Source organism: Lissotriton vulgaris, chromosome 11, assembly GCF_964263255.1.
Source record: "Lissotriton vulgaris chromosome 11, aLisVul1.2, whole genome shotgun sequence".
Classification (NCBI taxonomy): Eukaryota; Metazoa; Chordata; class Amphibia; order Caudata; family Salamandridae; genus Lissotriton; species Lissotriton vulgaris.
This window is the reverse complement of record NC_141699.1, coordinates 133,211,162-133,234,651: the sequence shown is the minus strand read 5'-3', so window position 1 is coordinate 133,234,651 and position 23,490 is coordinate 133,211,162. Positions and strand designations below refer to the sequence as shown.

At 42.5% G+C, this 23,490-nt stretch overlaps 1 protein-coding gene across 1 annotated transcript in view; it reads left to right on the top strand.

The window, feature by feature from the left end:
* The window catches only part of DNAH10 (dynein axonemal heavy chain 10), a 1,963,751-nt gene that overhangs the window by 887,127 nt on the left and 1,053,134 nt on the right, over positions 1-23,490 (top strand). Inside the window, exons 31-32 of the mRNA XM_086942901.1 lie at positions 13,548-13,817; positions 13,909-14,092. Of these exons, the coding sequence (XP_086799027.1) occupies positions 13,548-13,817; positions 13,909-14,092 (454 nt within the window). The remainder of the gene's footprint in view (positions 1-13,547; positions 13,818-13,908; positions 14,093-23,490) is intronic.

The following is a 23,490-nucleotide window of genomic DNA, read 5'->3' as shown; positions in this document are numbered from 1 at the left end:
TCTCGACGAGGAGCAGAACCCTAAGGCATCAGAGGAAAGTAGCGAAGGATTTGCTGAGCTAAGTGTGGTGTTTTATTTTCATTTTGGATTTAAAGAAGCAGTTAACTCCATGGTTAAAGAGACTATTTTTCAGAACTGTTAAGAGCATAAATTCGTCCCAGTTAAAAGGAGTTTAGTTCAGACAGTATTTTCTTTAACATGTTAAAAACCCCAAGTAATTGAACATTCTTACCTGGAATGGAACAGTGGAAAGCTGAAGGTTCACCTGTACATAAATAAGGACTACCTACTAAAAAATGTCATTTTTCAAGTAATCAACAGAATCCATATACAGCAACACTCTTTCAGTTAGTGAAGTAAGTGTATTTACCTTAACCCTAAAATTCAAGGTAGAACAGAAAAAGAGTGAAGTTATATCTATGGTATGTTATCTTTTGTTTTGAATTTAGTTACAACTAGCAAAAGAGAAGAAGCAAAAACTTTAATACAGAAGAGAGGCACAAGTCCAGTTAAGCTTAGGTAGGTGAGATATATGATCCCAGTGCGTAGAGAAATAGAAAGAAGAATACTGAGAAGTTATAGCTATATTAATGTGTTAAATTTCAGGTTCCTGTGAAAAGAACAGAGAACGTGTTAGAAGCAGACAGAAGGAGCCAGAACTGGACCAGTCTCTTCTTAGTTTATTATTTTATCCAATCCCCCGTCCCTTGAGGTAATGTTCTGAGATTTGGTATAAAAGATCTTGGGTCATTGCTAAAAGAGATTGGGGAACTAGCATCGTATTTCCGAGTTTCTCTGTTCCCGTGCAAAATCTGGTAAGACAATTTATAGTACAAAAATTGAAAGGTCTGACAGAGTGAAGTGCCCAAGTTGCATTTGCACCCGAACAGAGATGGCGGAAGGAATTGATGTACAATCACTAGGAACAATTTTAGATGCCATACAAAAGGAATTGGGAGCAGTCAGGGAAGAAAATCGAAATCTTAGACAAGAGGTAATCTGTGCTAGGAAGGAAACTGCAGAGTTGGCGCAGAGACTAAGACAACCAAGTAGCTTGGAAAGGGAGGCAATGAATCCAGCATTAGAAACCACTAATAGAACAACTACACAAGTGATACATTCCTTATCTCCTGTGATTCCATTAGCAGCCCCAGAAAGATTCAATGGAGATCCTCAAAAAGCCCAGATATTTCTGTCCCAATGCTCCCTACACTTCATGTGCCGCCCTTCCATATTCCCTGACGCGCAATCAAAAGTGGCATTCATACTCTCTTATCTAATTGGAGATGCAGCTTCGTGGTCCATGCCCTTAGTCACCAAGAACGATCCAATCTTGAGAAATTTTGAGGAATTTAAACAAGAGTTTCTTCGGATTTTTGACAGACGGAGAATATCTCAAGTGGTTGATAACGAGTTGCTGGATCTACGGCAAGGGAACCAAGACTTAATTGGCTATTTGGCTCAATTTAATAAGTTGGTGGTGGAAACAGACTGGCCAGAAAGTAAAAGAGCAGCAGTTTTTTACCGTGGTCTCAGAGACGAATTAAAAGATACCTTGGCTCAAATTCCAAATCGTCCCACGGAAATCTCGGCTCTGATAGACTTAGTCTTGGAAATAGATTTTCGTCAAGGAGAAAGAAGGGGAGAAAAGAAGAAGGATTATAGAGCTATAGCACCCAGGTTTGATAGAGCAAGGTCTGAGGGCGCAAGAATTTCAGATGCTCAATCCGGAATAGAACCAATGCAAATTGGAACAATAAGAGGACCTTTATCAAAGGAGGAAAAAGACAAGAGAAGAGCCAGTAATCTATGTTTGTACTGTGGACTAAGTGGGCATTTTGTTCGAAACTGTACCAAGAAACCGAAGAACACCTTCAAGCCGAAGGAAAACTAGCAGCACCACTTGTTGGAGGAGTTGAACAGGTGGATGCGATCACAAAAGAAACTCCAAAAGAACACCAAATTGCGAACACATTACAATCGGCTGCTCCGCATTTGAATTTATCCATGGAGGTGAGATTCAGAGAAACGATACTAAAGGAAGTTTCGGTCATGATTGACTCTGGAGCCACGGGTAACTTTTGCGATTTAAGGTTCGCAGCCAGAGTTGGTATACAAGCTATTAAGAAAATAAAGAGTGAACCCGTTCGTGCGGTTGATGGGACAAATCTCTCATCGGGACCGATTGTGAGTCATACTGAGGTAATCCAGCTGATCTCCAGTGATGGTCATAAGGAGAAGATTCAGTTCAATTTGATTGATGCTCCACAATTTCAGTTAATTCTTGGCTTGCCATGGCTTACAGAACATAATCCAACGATCGATTGGAGTTCAAGAACAATTGTGATGGATTCAAATTATTGTCATGAAAATTGTTTTAGAGCCAAAGAGAAGGAAATAGAGGGTAATCCAGCTTTATCTTTGTGTGCTACGGGGCATACCCTGTGTGTAATAGATAACCAAGAAGTACCAGAAATATATCGTGAATTCAAGGAGGTATTTAATGAAGTGGAAGCTGAACAACTACCTCCACATCGAGCCTACGATTGTAAGATTGAGTTGGAGCCAGGGGCGAACCTACCATGTAGCCGAGTCTACGCATTGACGGAAAAAGAGAATAGTCACTTGAAGGAGTACTTGGATAAATATCTGGCTAATGGCTTTATCCGGCCATCTCAGTCTCCTGTCTCGTCTCCGTTATTTTTCGTACCAAAGAAGGAAGGTGATCTGAGGACATGCATCGACTACAGAGCAATTAACAAAATTACCAAGAAAAACCGGTATCCCCTACCATTGATTTCGGTGCTCCTAGATCAGGTAAAAGGAGCCCAGATTTATACCAAGTTGGATTTAAGGGGGGCCTATCATTTAGTTCGAATGCGCGAGGGGGATGAGTGGAAGACTGCCTTTCGGACTAGATTTGGCCTCTTCGAGTACCAGGTGATGCCCTACGGACTGTGTAACGCACCTGCTGCCTTCCAGCACTTCATAAATGATATCTTGAAGGACTTCATCGATCAGTGCGCGATAGTGTACATTGATGATATTTTAATCTACTCATCCGATGTCACGAAGCATCACGAGCAAGTGAAGGGAGTCTTGGCGAAACTCAAAGAAAATAAGCTATTTGTAAAATTGGAGAAATGCGCTTTTGATGTTTCACAGGTTGAATTCTTGGGTTTTGTCATTTCACCCACGGGAATATTGATGGATCAGCGAAAAGTAGAAGCAGTTACGACTTGGGAATCTCCAAAGAGTGTAAAGGAAGTTCAGAGTTTTATTGGATTTGCCAATTTTTATCGGAGGTTCATCCATGAGTTCTCTAGAAAGATACTACCTCTCACCAAATTATTAAGGAAAGGAACCAAATTCGAGTGGTTAAAAGAGTCTGAGGAAGCATTTCAGTCTCTAAAAAAGGATTTCACTACAGCTCCTGTCTTGTTGCACGCTGATCCTACTGAACCCTTTTACGTAGAAACGGATGCTTCAGACCAAGCGGTGGGAGGAGTGTTGTCTCAACGAAACAAGAGCACTGGACAACTACATCCGGTAGCTTATCGCTCCAGGAAACTGACCCCAGCAGAAATCAACTACACCATCACGGAAAAGGAGCTATTGGCTATCAAAGATGCCTTTAAAGAATGGAGACACTATTTGATGGGGGCGCAGCATCAAGTAACAGTGTTCACTGATCATCGTAATCTCAAGTTTTTAAAGACTGCTAGAACACTTACTCCTAGACAATTAAGATGGTCCTTATACTTTGCAGACTATGACTTTGTAATCACGTATCGCCCTGAAGCTCAAAATGGGAAAGCGGATGCTTTATCACGAATTGGTACAGAAGCTCAGAAAACCCTCATCGAGAATCAGTCAATTATTCCAAGTGCTAGGATCATTGGGGCAACGACCTCCATAGGTTTGGAACGAAACATTTCTGAAGTTATGAGTCTGGAAGAAATGCAAGCTTGGGTACAGAAGGATTCAGATCGGAGAATCATAGAACAACTACCCTATTACCGAGATGCCCTGTATGTTCCAACTTCTGAGTTGCAGTTGCAAGTGATGCGTGAATGTCATGATGACAAACTAGCTGGACATAAAGGAGAAACCAAGACCGAAGATTTGATTAAGAGACATTATTGGTGGCCTGGAATGTCCTCAGATATAGAGAAGTATGTCAAGTCCTGTGAGATTTGCGCTCAGGGAAAGTCGGAACGGCAGGCCCCAAAGGGTCTATTACAGCCCTTACCTACACCTCCTTATCCATGGCACACTGTGACCCTTGATCTCATCACTGACCTACCCAACAGTCAGGGATTTGATACTGTTCTTGTAGTTGTAGATTCCTTTACTAAAATGGCTCATTTTACAGCATTAAAGGGTATACCAACAGCCAAGCAGTTAGCCGCCCATTTCAGTTCTCAGATTGTTAAAATACATGGAATACCCAAGATTGTAATCTCAGACAGAGGGGTACAATTTGTGTCACATTTCTGGAAGGCCTTTATGGAAGGGTTAGGTACTGAGGTTAGATATTCCACTAGTTATCATCCCGAAACAGATGGGCAAACTGAGAGGGTCAACCAAGAATTAGAACAATATTTAAGGTTGCTTTTGTTAAAGGAGGAGGGTGATTGGTCAGATTACTTGTGGTCTGCTGAATTCGCTCACAATAATGCCAAAAGTAGTTCAACAGGTTATTCCCCTTTCTATCTAAACTATGGCAGGCATCCAAATGCAACCATTCGACAAACTGAGATATCTGTTCCAGCAGTTAAGGAGGTAGTTTCACATTTGCGTCAAATACAACAAAGAGCAGGTGATAACCTTAAAACAGCTAAAGAAAAGTACAAAAATTATGCTGACCGTAAAAGAAGAGAAGGGCCGTCCTTAGCAATAGGGGATCGAGTTTGGTTAAGTACAAAAAACTTGAGACTAAAAGGAAACCGAAAGTTCCAACCTCGATTTATTGGTCCATATGTGGTGGAAGGAAAGATCAACCCAGTTAGCTATCGCTTAAAGTTACCCACTAAATTACGGATTCATCCCATCTTCCATGTCTCATTATTAAAGAAGGCCTCTGCAGATTTGAGAGTTCAAGCACCTCCAAAACCAATCCAGTTAGAGACAGGACCTGAGTTTGAGGTAAAAGAGATTTTGGATTCTAAAAGATCTAGAGGCAAATTGTACTATCTGATAGACTGGAAAGGGTATGGTCCAGAGGAACGATCTTGGGAGTTGAGTGAGGATGTCCATGCTCCTAGATTAGTAAAGTCATTTCACCAGAGATTTCCTACTAAGCCCAGAGAGGAGGAATCTGCCTTGTTGGGGGGTACTGTCAGGACTCTAGCATCAGCTACCAGTAGTGTTATTCCCCCATCTCCGATCGTTCCAGATGCCAGAAGAACCAAGACCTGGTCAGCCTGGGTTGGCCTTTGGAGAAGCAAGTTGGCCGCTAGCTCGCCCCAAGTCACGGTATAAGTGGGCGTTCTAGTCTGCCGGCTCACAGCCGAACGGAATTCAGGTGAAGCGCGTGCTCCCTTTCAAATGCGCACTTCACCGAGTCCGTTGGCCGAGGCAGTCTGAGGAAATCATTTGCGTGCAGTTTTCAAGAAGAAGAAGTTCACAGTTCAAGGTCAAAGACTTTATTATCTCCGTAGTTTTAGGATAAATAAACAGCGCACATTTCCAGTGCGTGTATTTTCAGTCATTTTGAGACGTCTCAGGAAATAAACAGAGCACGGAGGCGCTCGTGTTTATTTTAGTCAGTGCAGCCTGTGTAATTCATTAACCTGTCAGAATTCTTCGTGAGCAGAGGGAAAACTTCACTGGACAGAAGGAGAGAGCAGTTTTCTCGACGAGGAGCAGAACCCTAAGGCATCAGAGGAAAGTAGCGAAGGATTTGCTGAGCTAAGTGTGGTGTTTTATTTTCATTTTGGATTTAAAGAAGCAGTTAACTCCATGGTTAAAGAGACTATTTTTCAGAACTGTTAAGAGCATAAATTCGTCCCAGTTAAAAGGAGTTTAGTTCAGACAGTATTTTCTTTAACATGTCAAAAACCCCAAGTAATTGAACATTCTTACCTGGAATGGAACAGTGGAAAGCTGAAGGTTCACCTGTACATAAATAAGGACTACCTACTAAAAAATGTCATTTTTCAAGTAATCAACAGAATCCATATACAGCAACACTCTTTCAGTTAGTGAAGTAAGTGTATTTACCTTAACCCTAAAATTCAAGGTAGAACAGAAAAAGAGTGAAGTTATATCTATGGTATGTTATCTTTTGTTTTGAATTTAGTTACAACTAGCAAAAGAGAAGAAGCAAAAACTTTAATACAGAAGAGAGGCACAAGTCCAGTTAAGCTTAGGTAGGTGAGATATATGATCCCAGTGCGTAGAGAAATAGAAAGAAGAATACTGAGAAGTTATAGCTATATTAATGTGTTAAATTTCAGGTTCCTGTGAAAAGAACAGAGAACGTGTTAGAAGCAGACAGAAGGAGCCAGAACTGGACCAGTCTCTTCTTAGTTTATTATTTTATCCAATCCCCCGTCCCTTGAGGTAATGTTCTGAGATTTGGTATAAAAGATCTTGGGTCATTGCTAAAAGAGATTGGGGAACTAGCATCGTATTTCCGAGTTTCTCTGTTCCCGTGCAAAATCTGGTAAGACAATTTATAGTACAAAAATTGAAAGGTCTGACACATGGCTGAAGTCAAGTGAGTTTTCAACAGATGTCCAGGCGGCGTTGATGGATCTTCCATTTGACGGGTCTGGATTGTTTGGAAAAAAAGCGGACACTGCTTTGGAACGCTTTAAAGACAGCAGGGCGACTGCGAAGTCTTTGGGCCTTCAGTCCAGGGGCACTTTTGGTAGACGTTCAAGGGGATTTAGCAGATCTTCTTTTCGTTCCTATAAGACAACTCAGCAGCAGCCACAGCAGCAGCAAAACGCGTTGTATAGATCTTACAGAGGCAAGCAAAGGTCTCGGGCTCGGGCCGTAACGCTTCCTCCTCCTCCTCCTCCTCTTCCCCTTCCCAGCCCCCAGCCTCCGCAGCAAAGCAGCCCTAGATCCGCCATTCCGGTTTATGTGGGCCCAGTGGGGGGCCGGCTTACCCATTTCCTACAAGATTGGGAATTGATAACATCGGATCTTTGGGTTCTCAATCTCGTGGGGAATGGGTATGCTCTTCCCTTTCGGGAGTTTCCCCCAAATTACCCTCCTTGCCAGGGTTATTGTTCGGAGGGCCACCTGCTTCGCCTGCAGGAGGAGGTCCTGGCACTGTCTCAAAAAGGTGCGATAGAGGTGGTTCCAGAGCAGGAGAGGGGTCAGGGATGCTACTCCCGGTTTTTCTTGATCCCCAAAAAGGATGGCAGGCTTCGGCCAATTCTGGATCTCAGGATCTTGAACCTTTACCTGAAACAGGAGAAGTTCAAGATGCTCACCCTTGCTCAGGTTCTTCAAGCGCTGCTGGAAGAAGACTGGATGGTGGCGCTCGACTTGCAGGATGCGTATTTTCATATCCCAATCCTGAAGTCGCACAGGAAGTATCTCCGTTTCACAGTTGGGTCGCAGCACTACCAGTTTGCGGTCCTTCCGTTTGGTCTTACTACTGTGCCTCGAGTCTTTACCAAGGTGATGGCTGTGGTGGCAGCACATCTCAGAAGGTCGGGGATTCCTGTACCCGTATCTAGACGATTGGCTGATCAAAGCAGAGTCGCCGGAGAAGGTGCTCCATCATCTGCAAGAGACAACTCAGTTGTTGCACAGGTTGGGTTTTTCGATAAATGTACCCAAGTCTCACCTGGTGCCCTCCCAGCGCAACCTGTTCATAGGTGCGGTACTGGACAGTACTGTGTGTCGCGCTTTCCCCCCTCCTCAAAGGATTCGCGACATTCAGGAAATAATTCCTTTATTTTTCAATAGAGCTGTTGTTCCAGTCCTGAAGGTCCTTCGTCTGCTCGGTCTGATGACTCCCTGCATTCTGTTGGTCAACCATGCACGCTGGCACATGAGGGCACTCCAGTGGTGCCTCCGCAGGCAGTGGTATCAGCACAACGGAGATCTCGGGGAGTCAGTGAAGATCTCAGGAGAAACTGCAGTGGATCTTTCTTGGTGGAGTGTAGAAGGCAACCTGTCTCAAAGGAAACCTTTTCAGCTGCCTCCTCCGGTTGCCACAGTAATATCGGATGCATCCACTCTAGGGTGGGGTGCTCATCTGGGGGACCTGGAGGTCAAGGGTCTTTGGTCTCCAGAGGAAAGGTTGCTTCACATCAACCTTCTGGAGTTGCGGGCGATACGTCTGGCTCTCAAGGCCTTCCTCCCTTCCCTTCGCGGTCGGTCGGTTCAAGTCCTAACGGACAACACGACCGCGATGTGGTACATCAACAAGCAGGGAGGAGTGGGGTCGCAGTGTCTCTGCAGAGAGGCTCTGCGTCTCTGGTCCTGGGTTCAGGACCATCGGATTTGTCTGATGGCAAATCATCTGGCCGGAGTTCAGAACGTTCGTGCAGACAGTCTCAGTCGGCAGTTCTATGCCGACCACGAGTGGAGGCTTCACCCGGAGGTTGTTCTCGACATCTTTCGGATGTGGGGGACTCCTCAGGTGGACCTGTTCGCCACTCGCGAGAATGCTCACTGCCTGTCATTCTGCAGTCTCCAGTATCCGATGCGAGGAGCTTTGGGGACGTGTTTCAGTTGAGTTGGAACTCGGAGCTCCTTTATGTGTTTTCTCCCATACCCTTGATTCCTCGGGTTCTGAGGAAGATTCGCCAAGACCGGGCCCAAGTCATATTGATCACCCCGGATTGGCCAAGAAGGGTGTGGTACTCAGACCTTCTCCACCTCTCCTCTCACCCGCCGCTCCGTCTCCCTCACAGGGCAGATCTCCTCTCCCAGATGGAGGGGCAGGTTCTACACCCCCACCTCCAGACCTTACACCTTCATGCCTGGAGATTGAACGGGGCAACCTGAGTTCTTTTTCTCTCCCGCCTGATGTCGTGGATGTCATCTTGTCAGCCAGGCGTGACTCCACTAAGACCATTTATTCTTATAGGTGGTCTAAATGTGTGGAGAAAAGTCTATAGATCCTTTGAGAGCCCATTTGTCTGATGTTCTTCAGTTTGCTCTTTGTCTGGCGCAACAGGGTCTTGCTGTTGCCACAGTGAAGGGCTATCTTTCTGCTCTGTCGGCATTTCTCTGCATGCCTGACCAGCCGTCTCTTTTTAAGTCTCCAGTTGTTCTTAGGTTTTTGAAGGGCCTCACGAATAAGTTCCCTCCTAATCCTTTCATTGTGCCTCAGTGGGACTTAAATCTTGTTTTGACCTATTTGATGGGTGCTCCCTTTGAGCCTCTTCATAAGTGTCCTGTGAGGCTTTTGACACTTAAGACAGTTTTCCTCGTTGCAATAACCTCGGCAAGGAGGGTTAGTGAGCTTCAAGCTCTTAGTTCCAAGCCCCCTTTCTTGTCCATTCATGCTGATCGAATGGTTCTTAGGACCAGGGCTGCTTTTCTGCCTAAGGTGGTTACTCCTTTCCACCTTGGTCAATCTGTTACCCTCCCTACCTTTTATCCTCCCCCACATCCTTCCAAGGAGGAAGAGAGGTTGCACCGTCTGGACCCCAAGAGGGCGGTGTCCTTTTATTTGGACAGAACTAAAGACTGTCGATTGGAAGATCAGCTCTTCATTGGCTTTGCTGGCTGCAAGAAAGGAAGAGCTGTCCATAAGAGGACTTTGTCGAGATGGATCGTCCTCTGCATTAAGATCTGCTACTCTTTGGCCGGTAAGGAACCACCAGAGGGTAAAAGGGCTCATTCCACTAGAGCTAAGTCTTCGACCTCTGCATTGGCTAGAGGTGTGCCTGTAGAGGATATTTGTAGGGCGGCAACTTGGCCTTCCCTCCACACTTTCGCGAAGCATTACTGCTTGGATACCGAAGTGAGGAGGGAGGGTCACTTTGCGCGCTCTGTCCTTCAGGATTTCCTGGTTTAGAAGAGTGGACACCCTCCTCCGGGAGTGGGGACTGCTGTGGGACTCTATTCACAAGGTGAGGAATCCACACGGCAGATGTATCTATCAGAAGAACAAGTTACTTACCTTCGGTAACGCTTTTTCTGGTAGATAATATATCTGCCTGTGGATTCCTCACTGACCCACCCGCCTCCCCGTTGTCCACTCTTCTATGCCAGTGTTTCTATTATGTATTTATTTTATTGTCAAATGTTTTATTGCATTTACTTCACACTGTGTGTGTTACCTTGATATTGGTACTGCGTATACTGTGTATATGTCTACTGTCATTGGTCCGTCCGTGTGCCTCGAAGACACGGAAAAAAGGGCGGAACTGATGTCATCACGCCGGCGTGGGCTTGTTATAGGCGTCGGTGACGCCAGCGGAGTCGCGAGCGGTGCCGTGCCTCTATGACGTCAGGGTCCACGTCGGCGCGAAGCTACAAAAGAATTTCGGAATGTTGCTGATGCAGGGGATATTCACAAGGTGAGGAATCCACAGGCAGATATAGTATCTACCAGAAAAAGCGTTACCGAAGGTAAGTAACTTGTTCTTTACTGTCACACATACATTGTTTTAGCTGAGAGGCTACACCGCTTTTAATGAAGGAATCCTAAAACCTATCAAATGTTCTCAGGGCTTCAACATTTCTTTCATAACGGAGAAACCTGCCCAACTTCAAGGTAACCAGGAAATATAAGACCTTGGACAAGAGAGAGATTTACAAGATTGGTTGACGTGGTAGAAACTCAGGTATTTTGAGATCTGAGTAGTGATTGGGTCAGTTAAATCGTTTTGCTTTTGGACATTTCTTGAATGTCCAGCCCTATATCACTAGATTTATGGCTACAAATGTGGTTTATAGAACGTTTGAGGTATCAAACCTTTAGGGCTTAATTATGAGTTTGGTGGTTAGGACCGCCAAACTTGCTGTGGTGGTCGGGGACTGCCGCACCAGCGGTTTGACCACCTTATTACGAGTATGTCTGTTGGACCTCTATGGGACCGCCGCAACTGACAAGGATCCGGGATTCCTGGCATTGGTGTGGCAGTCTTGAGGCCGCAATATGCTTAGTGGTGCCCCTGTAGCTCCTCCAAGGCATATTTCCTCACTGCCAGCAGTCTCATGGCAGTTCTCATGTCATGAAACTGCTGGCAGTTAGGAAACGCCTGCTGTCTCTGTGCGTGGGGGTACATGCACATGTTGTGCCTCCCTGTGTGCATGCACCCCTGTTCCTGTACGGTATGAACTGCTCAGTTCATGCCATGAAGGAACATGCATTGGCAGTTCCGCTGCATTGCAGATCTTAGGCTCACATAGGAGCCTTTAAACTGCACCGCCATGGTCACCCTCCCCACGCTGCCTGCCCAAAACACCACAAATTAATTTGTAATCTGGTGGGCAGGCGGCAGTCAGGTTTGGCGGTGTGGGAGCAGTGTGGCGGCATGGCGGCCTGCTCTCGCACTGTCTAACTCGTAATTGCGCCTTTTTTGTGTTCAGAACAACCACCCTGCCAGTGGTGTACAAATATAAGTTTGTAGCCCCATGGTGGTTGTAATAGCTAATAATTCAGTATTTATTTTCTTGACCAACATAATTCCCAAACTGTCCTCCAGTTACGGTCAACATATTATTTGAAACAGATTGGATTTGGATCTATCAAAATTGTACATTTGCTATCTCAGAGAATGTGCCTTCTTGAAAATGTATAATAGAATTTTAGGTTTTTTGAAAATTCCTTAATATTGTATCCTCGATGGGGCGATTAGTTCTTTTTCTGAAAAATTCTATTCCAGTGCTTCCGTTTAGGTATATTAAATTGCTTTTGATACTGGTGCTAACTATTTACATTACAAAGTACTTTTAATGTGACCTTAAACCTCACTGAGGATGATAAAAATGAATTATAAGCTGCTGTAAAGTTATGTGAGTAGGAACTTTCCTTATTTAAAACTCTGGGTAAGTGTTTTTTTGCTAGCTTGTGTACAGCCATATGAAGATAGCCATAACTTAACATTTTCAAATGTCACCTCAACAATAAATACAGTATATCAAAATTAATTACATTTGAATGTAATATCTATCAGAATCTTAAATTACCAGTTGCATCCATCTTAAGGTGATCAATCTAAATAATAGATTAGTAGAGCCAATAAATGATTTTCAACTTATATGTACAAATTGCCCTTTATGAGTTTACACCCACATTTGTAACCTGCAAAACATGGTTTTACATCGATAAAATTATTTAGTGACACATATACTTTTTCAGGTGTGTAAATCTTTTTTGAAGGGTAGGGAAGTGGCATTCCGGCACAGGAATGCTTTGTAAAGTTTGGGAATACCCATAAAAAATGCATGGACCATTCTCACCATGCAAATGGTTAGGGATTTACTCTTGTAAATGGGAAGTGGGAATTTACAAATGTTTTCAAACAAGGGGCCGATTCCGATTCAGTAAAATCCCCTACGAATCGCCGTACGGAGCGTTTTTCCCGTACGAATCGTATACCTTCAACGTCCCTGTACGTATGAACAAGTATGATCCGAACCCAACGCAGATCTCCGTATGAATCGTCTGAAAGACCCTACGACTTAAGAATCCATACGAATTGCATTCGGAACACGCAGTACGTGATGTTCGTATGGATCGAAGCAGCTTTTTACGAACCAGCAAGTACGATTCGTCAGGACGACACTCCGTACGACTCTTTTTCTATGGGACTTTAAAACATCAGTAAAAGCACATTTTGACTCAAACCGCGTGCGAAACGGACCCCCCCGGGTACGCGAGTGCACCCCATGATCGCAGGGGTACGGTGCGAAGTGGTACGATGCATCGGGGTACGGAGCGTGGGGGTACGGTACATCGGGGTACAGTACATCGGGGTACAGTGCATGGGGATACGGAGCGTAGGTGTATGGTGTACGTTGTGTAGGGGTGCAGAGCATAGGTGTACTGTGCGTACCCCCCATGATCGCAGGGGTACGGTGCGTATGTGAATGTGTGGTTCTCCGAACTAATTGCTCATTCGCTGCTTTCCTTACGAATCACGTTCTCGGTCCCCGGTCCGGATCGTACTTGGCGGGTCGTACGGCATGTTTACGAATCGTACGGTTCACTGAGCGGCTCTATGTTGTGTGCGGATTTGACCTCGTTTTTCGTACGGTTTGCAATGATTCGGACGTATTTCTGAACTACGGATCGTACTACGCGATTCGGATGGATTTGTACAATTCTTACGGAAACGGCTACGAATACGAATCGTCGTACGGATTAGTTTCCCGAATCGGAATCGACCCCTTTGCCTACTAGATATTACTATGAAAATGCTTGTTTATTGGCCAAAAGTTGAACATTTAATTAAAACACACATGGAAACCAGCTGGGGTAAAATTGTGAGTTTTTTGTGAATCTGATGCCAACAACTAAAATTGTAGCAATTGTTTTTTTTATGTTTAAAGTTTGATTAAAAAATAATTGATTGATAATTTCAATTGTCACTTCAATTGTGACTCATTTTTCTTAGAGTGGACTGGATGCTTGATTACCAAGGGATGGTCGTGCTAGCTGGTAATCAGGTGTGGTGGACGTGGGAGGTTGAGGATGTCTTTCGAAAAGTGAAGAAAGGAGAAAAACTAGCCTTGAAGAATTATGCTAAGAAAATGCATCAACAAATTGATGAACTAGTGACCCGTATCACAACGCCTTTAAGCAAAAATGACCGCAAGAAGTACAACACCGTTCTTATCATTGATGTTCATGCAAGGGATATCGTTGATATATTTGTCAGAGACAGGTAAATTTATAAAAATACTCGAAAGATTACTTTTTCTGTTACATTGTTAACTATGGATGTTACATTGCTAGCTGTGGATCTCTTTCCTTAGCATTATGGATGCCCAGGAGTTTGAATGGGAAAGCCAGCTTCGTTTTTACTGGGATCGGGATCCAGATGAATTGAACGTCCGGCAGTGTACTGGCACCTTTGGCTATGGTTATGAATACATGGGCTTGAATGGACGACTAGTCATTACTCCACTTACAGATCGAATATACCTTACGCTTACACAGGTATGGTCTGAGAATATTTTCTTATCTTGGTTATTTGCACTTACTTTACAGATTAGTATTTTGTTTAACATTTGTGGGTTTACACTGAAGAAACATATTACATTTTACCAAAAATGTGATTTAATTTTACAAAATGTTTCAGACTCTTTTTGAAATAAAGAAACTGTTACCTAATATAACAAGCATTTGCAAAGCAATAGGTCTCACATTTGGGAGAGTTTGAGCTATTGGCATTGTAAATGACAATGCCTTTTATTTATGTGTTTTGACAACCTGCAAACCGTGCCTAAACACGCACTTTGTACTTATAGTCCCTGCTTATGAAAAGCAAGGCTGACAGTAAAAGAGGCGCAGTTACTGCCAGCCTTGTTTCTCATAAGCAAGCACGATAAGACTATAAGTAATATCAGTATGAAAGCACTGTCGAGCATCCTGTTTTGTAGCTAGGTTTGTGCTGTTTAAATAACCTTATTGCATGCCTTTGTATAGTGTGTGCCTCTCGTTTGTATAATATACAAGTACTTTTCAAATATGGGTGACATTTATTGTTTTAGGTATATCTTTTATAATAGCCTACATGGCCTGTTGACATTGTATATGGTTGAGTTGTATTTTTGGCCTGCTGACTTTGTATATAGTTGTGTTATATCATGTTTAGTGGTGAGTGATATTGGACAGCTTAGAATAGACCAATGAACTGTTCTGTGATGATGGATTGCCTGGCTAGAGAGCAGATAACTCTGGTTATAGACCTGTGTGTCAGGGGCATGTAAGTCTGCACACACTGTACCTGTGAGAACAGCTCCAGTACCAATGGCCCTTACCCTGTATATACCCAGTAGAAGGACACTCACAGCCCACCATGAGTCCTTAAGTGTTAGACATGGCCCCATCTTCCACAGGCCTGTAAATAACCAGGTCCCCATAACGTACCTAAGAAGGATAAAAGGTTGCGGTGGCCCTGCTCGGAGTCAGACTAGCGCTTTTGCAGCTCTCATACACACACCTACATTTCAGCAATAGGCGCATTAACGCGCTTAGCCCCATCTCTTGTTAATAGATTCCATTAGGCCCACCAAAGGCCCAGCCCAGGTGCTGAGAACTACTGAGCTGCGCTGAGTGCATGCTTCAGAGGGAGGTGTGTACATTAGTGCTCCTGCCCAGGGTTGCCCATTCCTTGAGCCGAGTTTGTCAGGCCTGGGTTACCGCACACAACCCACCGAGGCCCCGGTGCTGATTGCCAAATGCTTCCCTGCTCCTCTTGAGGTGGCACTCTGACCTGGCCTGGCAGTCGCCCCAAGTAGCCCATGCATCAGGCCTGGTGAAAGAACATTTTTAACATCCCCGGCTGGAAGGTCCCATAGGGGCTGGGGATCCCTTTAAAAGTTAGGGAGGTTGCAGTTTTGGCCATCGTGGAGGTATGTGCACTCACCCCCACCCCAGACTCAGCCCATGAAAGGATGAAGGCAGCTGAGCTGAAAGGCAGGGTCCAGAGGGTCACTGGCAAGCCGAGGACCCTGGCAGAAGCCTCACGGTGCAGTGGGGGTGGGGAAAACATAGGGAAGATGAGGTGGGTATAAAGAAAGGGGTAGTAGAGAGAGGGAAAGAGGAAAGACAACTGATAGTAGTGAGATAATGCACCCTTGGGGAAGGGAAACAGTGAAGAGGGTTCAGTAGCATCTATGCACACATTTGCAAAACACTACTGCCTGGCTAGTCAGATCTGCAGGGACGGGCATTTTGCTGGCTCGGTTATGCAGGACTTCCTGGTATAGGATATTGTTCCGCAGCCCACCGCCGAGATGGAATGGCTTGGGTATCTAATTCAAAGGTAAGGAATCTGCATCTAGAAGTCTCTATCAGATGAACAAGTTACTTACCTTGGGTAACACTTTATCTGGTAGAGCTGCAGATTCCTTACAGCCCCACCCATGCCTCCCCACTTTGCAGACTAATATTGTTGGGCTAGGGTGACTACCCCTTTCAGGGCCCTAGTTATGCACATGACTACGCCAGTTACTTCATGCCTCTGCACTTCTGGCATGGAAGAAACTAAACATACTGACGTCTGCACACCTGGGCGGGATATATAGAAATTGCAACATCATAACCGAAGCTACAGATACCAACGACATCCCATGGAGCCGAATGGAGCCACCCGCCGTAGCCCCTACATAGTTGTCCTTTAAAGTTACTGACTTTTGAAACTATTTTTCTTGTTGCCATTACATCTGCTAGATGCGTTAGTGAGTTGCAGGCATTGAGTGTGGAACCTTCTTTTACGACTTTCTGTGTAGATACGTTGGTATTGGGAACAAGGGCTGCTTTCCCTCCAAAAGTGGTCCCTCCTTTCCACTTGGGCCAGTCTATCACCCTGCCTACTTTCTATCCTCGCTCAAATCCCCTTGAAGAAAGGGTTCATCATTTGAACCCTATAAGGGCTATGAGCTTTTATGTGGACAGAACTTGTGAGCTCTGGCAGGATGATCAGCTGTTGGTTGGCTATGTGGGCAAGAAAAAAGGAAAAACAGTGAATAAGAGGATATTGTTCAGATGGATTATCCTGTGCATCAAGAACTGCTACGCCATGGCTAACAAAGAACCACCTGAAGATATTAGAGCTCATTCTACTAGAGCTAAGTCTTCTACTTCTTCTTTGACTAGAGCTGTCCCTGTGGTGGACATTTGCAAAGCGGACACTTGGGCCTCCCTCCAAACTTTTGCAAAGCACTATTGTTTGGACTCTGAAGTGAGGAGAGACGGTTACTTTGACTGCTCACCAGTGTGGGACTGCGTGGAGACTCTATCCAAAAGGTGAGGAAACCACAGGTAGACACTCCATAGGAAGAACAAGTTAACCTCCCTTCAGTAACGCTTTTTCTGGTGCATACAGTATCTACCTGTAGGTTCATCACTGACCCACCGGCCTCCAATTGCCGGTCTGCAAGGATATTTATACATTTGTACATTGTTTATTTTGTTTACATTTCTGATTTTATATATATATATATATATATATATATATATATATATATATATATATATATATATATATATATATATATATATATATATATATATATATATATACTAGATTTGGAGAATCCGTGCTTCTCACATGGACAACTGTATGTGGCCAGCTCACGCGTCGGAAAACCTTCTGATGCACCAGACATAAAAGAAAAAATCCGTGTAACCACAAGCACTCAAATAAATAAATAGAATTACAACACTTTGAAATGTTTTCCACATTAAAATAAATAAGTTTCAATAAAAATGACACTATGTAAATTGAATGGTATCATAACGAGTTTACTTGAATTTCCTTTCTTCTGAGATCGCAGCAACGTGCGACGGGTAAGCTAGTATATATATATTGATCAATCAATGCATACAAAATTGTTTCGCAAGAGTACAGCGGGCAACAGCATCTTAAATGCGGCAAGCTTTCACCCCGACAATTAGTGTACAGTATCCCATATGGGGAACTGTTACGAGCAAGACGTAACTGTAGCTCTCATAACAGTTATCTCCAAGAAAAACAGATCATGATAGGACATTTTCGGGAGAGGGGATAAAGTATTAAAACTATAGTTGAAGATTGTAGATGCAGATTGTAGATAGGTAGATGCAGTAACCCGTACACAATTACTGTATCCTAGCAAAAAAGATGCTGAAATGAATACTCTGCGATTCATTACCAGCTATTCAGGACAAGCACCTGAAGTACGTAAAATATTGAATAAGCATTGGCATGTACTGCTAACGGACAGCAATCTTGTGAAACACTTGAATAAAAGTCCCCAGATTACATTTCAAAGGTGTAGATCATTGAGGGATGAATTGAGCCCCAATTTGGTAACTGAAGCGGGCAGTAACAGCCGGAACTTGCGGGGGGGTTCAAAAGATGCAGAAAGTGCAAGGCGTGTAGCAACAACATGGATTGTACCACCCTGTCAATTATTGGGACCAAAAAGGAGGTAGTAATCAAGAAGAGCTTAACCTGCAATACTGCCTATTGTGTGTTTGCATTACTCTGCCCATGCAACAAGGCATACATAGGCAGCACCATTCACTGTGCCAAGAAACATGTCTTAGAACATGTTAGGGCCATCAGACACAACAGACAATATCCTGTTGCTAGACACTTTTTGAATACCACTTTCAGAATGAGAAACAGTTGCGGATGGTAGTTATTGATGATGTTCCTGAAAGTGCACGGGGGTAATAGGAAACTTTTACTCCGCAAACTAGAGTCAAAGTGCATAATTGACCTAGAAACAATGATCCCGCTCGGATTAAATTCCAATGAAGAATTGTCTGTACACCTCCACTAATAGACTAGGATCCGGATAGAAATTCTGTACTAATTCCGTAGTAATTTATGTATATATCTGCTGTGTTTTTGTAAATAGTATTTTTAATGCTTTGTTTAATTTTTTAGGTTGTGGCACATGTTTGTGGTGTGGGCGGTCGATGTCATTGGATGATTATACTATCAACTGGACCATTTCTGATTACATCAATACTTGTGACCTATCTTGGCAGAATTTGCAAATAGCCCACTCGGGCAGAATTGTGTGATCCATCTTGGCAATATTTGTAAAGTGCACGTTTAATAGGTTTTGTTATTGTGCTAATAAGGCAGCATTATTTATTAAGTGAACTTTGCCATTTACGCTGGAATCGCTAGCGGCCACGAGCCGATAATGCATTTGAATTTGATTTACAGCGCTAGCCCAACCTAATAAAGTTTTGGGCTTTGAATTGGCCATGTACTAACAGCGACATTAGAAGATCTGGGCATTTGCAGCCAACTTGATGTATTTTGGTATGTCGCTGCTGATTACGGAGCCATTATTCTGATTATTATTTGAGGCTCTTGACCTTTGCGGCAGTAGGTATTTATTTACATTGTATTAATTAGATCACTCTGCCGTATTTATCTGGATGATGGATTTGCGTTGATTTTACATTTTGCATTATATGAGCCTTTTCATTTGGCATTTTATAGCAATGTTATCCATGTTAAAATGGCCGCGCCGTTACACACCACTGTATTATATTATATTTCACTGGGTGTATTGTTAGTCCTTCCTTCATGTTTAGTAAGGATGTGTATAAGGATGTGCAAACTGGTTTGCTTTACAGCGTGATGAAGACAAAAGTCGAAACGCGTTGCTGTGCAGTCTTTGTATTAAATTTCCTGCAATCCATTTGAGGTGTCCGCGAGATTTTCTTAAGTGGAAATTGTTGGTGGTGATATAGCAACAACAAAACACTTACGTACTTCGTGATAGACAGTGTCAACACAAACAGGCGGGGGGTGATAGAGAAACCAGTTTGAGAAAACTTGAGACAAAGTATATCCTCATGTTAAACACTAAGACGCCATCAGGTTTAAACATCACTGAAGACTTATACACATGTCTACTTTAAATATGTTAGTACTCTGAAACCTAGGATGTTACTTCGTACCCCTTTTGACAACACAGGAAATATCTGGGCTGGGACAGAAATTTGCATCAATTATGTATGTAGGATTACTTAGAGCATCCCAGATCGGTCAATCAGGATACTGCAGGATGTTGCTGCAACTGCTAACTAACAGAAAAATGAACAATAAGATAAGATAAATAAGATAAGAAATGAGAAAAAAGTTTTAAACAAAATGAAAAGAAAAACAGTAAAAAAGATATAACACAAAAAAAGTACTTACTATAGGAATAATATTATCTGGAATTTTCAGCTAACAGGTCCTTATTCCTGGGGCTGGGTTAATGCAGATAGAATAGGTATGATTTATTTTGCACTTTATATGTACTTTATATTGCACTGAACTTGCACTTTATTAATGACATGGAAGTAAATATAGATTCTGTAAGTGTAATTTGATCCTGGGGTCAGTTTTTGGTGGTGCAGGGGGATAACACAAAATTGAATTAATTGCATTGCCTTTACATTAAAAACACGGTAACGTTTACATAACAAATCTGCTTGGATTTGCACTTGTTCAATTTAACATCGGATGTTTAACATCAAGACATTTTTTGGTGCACTGAGTGCAAATAACTTAAATGACCATACGGTTATAAAGCACAAACACCTTATCGGTGATTATGTAAATATGTAAATATGTTATGATATGTAGATATATGTAAATAATATATATTAATAGGTATAACTATGAACGTGTTTTAATCTACTTTTGTATTATGAAGTATAATGGGGCAATTTTCTATTATAGAGTGATTCTCACAATTTTGTATTTAACCCATAAATAATGAATTCAAATGTATTTTAACCACAATGCACCAGATGGTATTACACCATGATATCATGTATAGAATGTACTTTATAATTACAATCTTTCATTTTACCAAGAAAAGTATGTTATGCAAATCACAGCGGAAAGTATTTCTTCCATGTCTTTCACCATACCGAGCATGTGATCACAAACTTTTTTCTAATGGCTGCTCCTTTAAAAGAACGGCTCTAAGATTATGACACTGTCATGTGAACAAGGCTCCTCGGAGCCGAAACGTCATGCGTTGTGCCTGCTCAAAATAAATAGATTGCACAAAATTGGACCGTGTCTGCGTCTCTCTAAGGTGTGGGAGAACGCCGCACCTGTGTGGAAACTCGAACGTGGATTTCGTGGATATATATATATATATACACACTATATATATATATCCTTTCTTCTGAGATTGCAGCAATGCGCGACGGGTAAGCGAGTATATATGTATGTATATATATATATATATATCTATATATATATATATATATGTGTGAGCAAGCCTCTTTACGAGGTGAAACGCGTCATGGCGATATTGCAGGCTTGGATTTTTTTGCACTGAATAAACCACGCTGAGAAACTGCACTTACTTTGTGGTCTTCGCTTCTTTCGTTGTTCTGCGGAAAGCAGGATTTTGACTACGACCTTTGGACATATATATAGATATATATATATATATATATATGTTGATGCCGAGCCATCAGGATAGCTCTAATGAATTATTGCAAGAATGGGGGGAATTCATTTTACAATCATCGTTGGGATTAATAGGCTTGCTGAAAATAAAAGAACAACTACATTAAGCGGAAAAGGAGCTTGCTACATTGAAACTAAATGCGGAAATGACGAAATTTAAGGAAGAGCTGGAAACACAAATAGAGAAACACGAAGACACCGTGAGAGAACGAAAATATCAGAAGTTTATCAGAGACGCTACAGATTATACAGAAGGGCGGTTCTTTTCATTCTCAAAAAAATTTGACCTAATGAGACAGCAAGTAATTACAACAAGTTCAATGAGTCTATCGAGCAGTGCATCTTCCTTAATATCTACGGAAAACAGTGAAGGCGAACCTGGAACCTCAACTGGCATTGGATAACAGCCTTTTTTAGGGGACATGCGTCTTGTCCTGCAACAAAGACAATGGGAGCAGAACCAAACCTCTAGCCCACAACAGAGGGGAAGAGGGAGAGGACGCAGATGGTCCCTGAAAAACAGAAAAGGAGAGGAAAAAGGAGTAAAAAGCAACGAAAGTGCAAAAGTGGGAACGGAAACGCGCAGCATGCGCCTAAGGAAGAACCTATTAAAGATTAACTTCAGGTGGTAAACCTATCCAAGAGAGCGATATCAGAGACAGAAGCAGGGTTACTCAAAAAAAAAAAAAAGGGAATAAACTTCTGTCCTACGAAAAAAATGGATTTGGCTCAAGTTCGGATAGACTTTTACCTCTACATCAGGACGATAAAACTGGCTAAATATTTTGGGGAAAAAGAAAAACAACAAAAAGAAAAAAAGACTCTAAAGATGGACAGTGGGACATCACTAACAGTCAAGGACACGGAAGCTCTCATGACTTTGGTGAATCTAGACATGGAGGGAAATCAAGAGATCCCCCTGGAAGTAGCATGTAAGCAAGAAGGAGCTGGTCTAAGTGGTAAAAAAACAAAATCAAAATGTTATCCCCAATTAGTCCCAGGCAATTAAATCGACCTATTCCAGGAAGCAGTAACCCAAGATTTGTATACATTGAAGAACAGGAATTATAAAGACAATTTAACAAAAAATGGGAGGGCGGCACTTCTGGAGTTATCCACAAATGATCAAATAGAAATCAAAATGGCCGACAAAGGCGGGAACATCGTGATAATGGAAAAAACAGCATATATAACGGAAGCACATCGCCAATTAAGAGATACCAAATATTATGACAAACTAAAAAGAAATCCAACCATGGAGATAAAAGACGTGGTGGATGCAAAGTTGGTAGAATGGACAAAGAAAGGCCTGATTGATGAAGAAGAGAGGAAATACCTTACGGTAGCGCATCTAGTAACAGCTACCATATATTTCCTCCAGAAATTACATAAGAACCAAAAGATGCCCCCAGGACGCCCAATTCTGTCTGCGAAGGGTTCTCCCCTAGAACCGATTGCCAATTATATTGACTATTTTTTTAATCCTTTTGTAACATGCCTAGACTCTTACATACAGGATACAAGTGATCTACTAAGAAAATTAGAAAACACTCCCTGGCAAGACTCATACCAATTGGTATCGATGGGTGTCGTATCCCTTTATACCAACATAGGGAATGACATGGGACTTAAGGCATGCAATTCTTTTTTAAATGAAAGAAAAATAGAATTTGGAAACCATAATCAGATGTTATTGGAAATGATCACCATATGTCTGACTAGAAATGTTTTCATGTTCGGGGACGAAGTATATTGTCAAAACAGTGGGACAGCGATGAGATTTTCCTTCAGTCCCAGCTACGCCTGCTTAGCGATGGGATGGTGGGAGAAGGAAGTGGCGTGGAACGAAAGCAATGAAGAATCACTAAACAAAGTCATTAGTTGGACAAGGTATATGGATGACTTGTTAATCATTTGGGATGGGAGCAAAGAAGAATTTCTAGAATACTTTGAAATCATGAATAACAGCATACCAAACTTAAAATTCAGTTGTGAAATAAGTAAAGATCGAATTGTATTTCTAGATACAGAGATTTACATAGGAGAAAATCAAATACACACCACTCTACATCGCAAATGTACTTCTACCAATGCCACTTTAGAAGCCACAAGCTTCCACCAACAATCCCTCATTACAAGTATCCCCTTCAGGGAATTTCTGAGAATTCGCTGAATCTGTAGTGAAAGTGATGAATGGCTGAAACATAGTGCTGTAACCACAGACAGGTTCAAACGGCGGAGATACAATAATGGCGTAATTAAAAAATGCTGGGAGAGAACCAATCAAAAAACTAGAGAAGAATGCCTAATAAAAAAACAGAAGGAATCCACAAGTGAATCAGAACCAGTACGAATGATAATGGACTTTTCAAACGAAAGTAAGGAAATTACAAACATTTTGAAA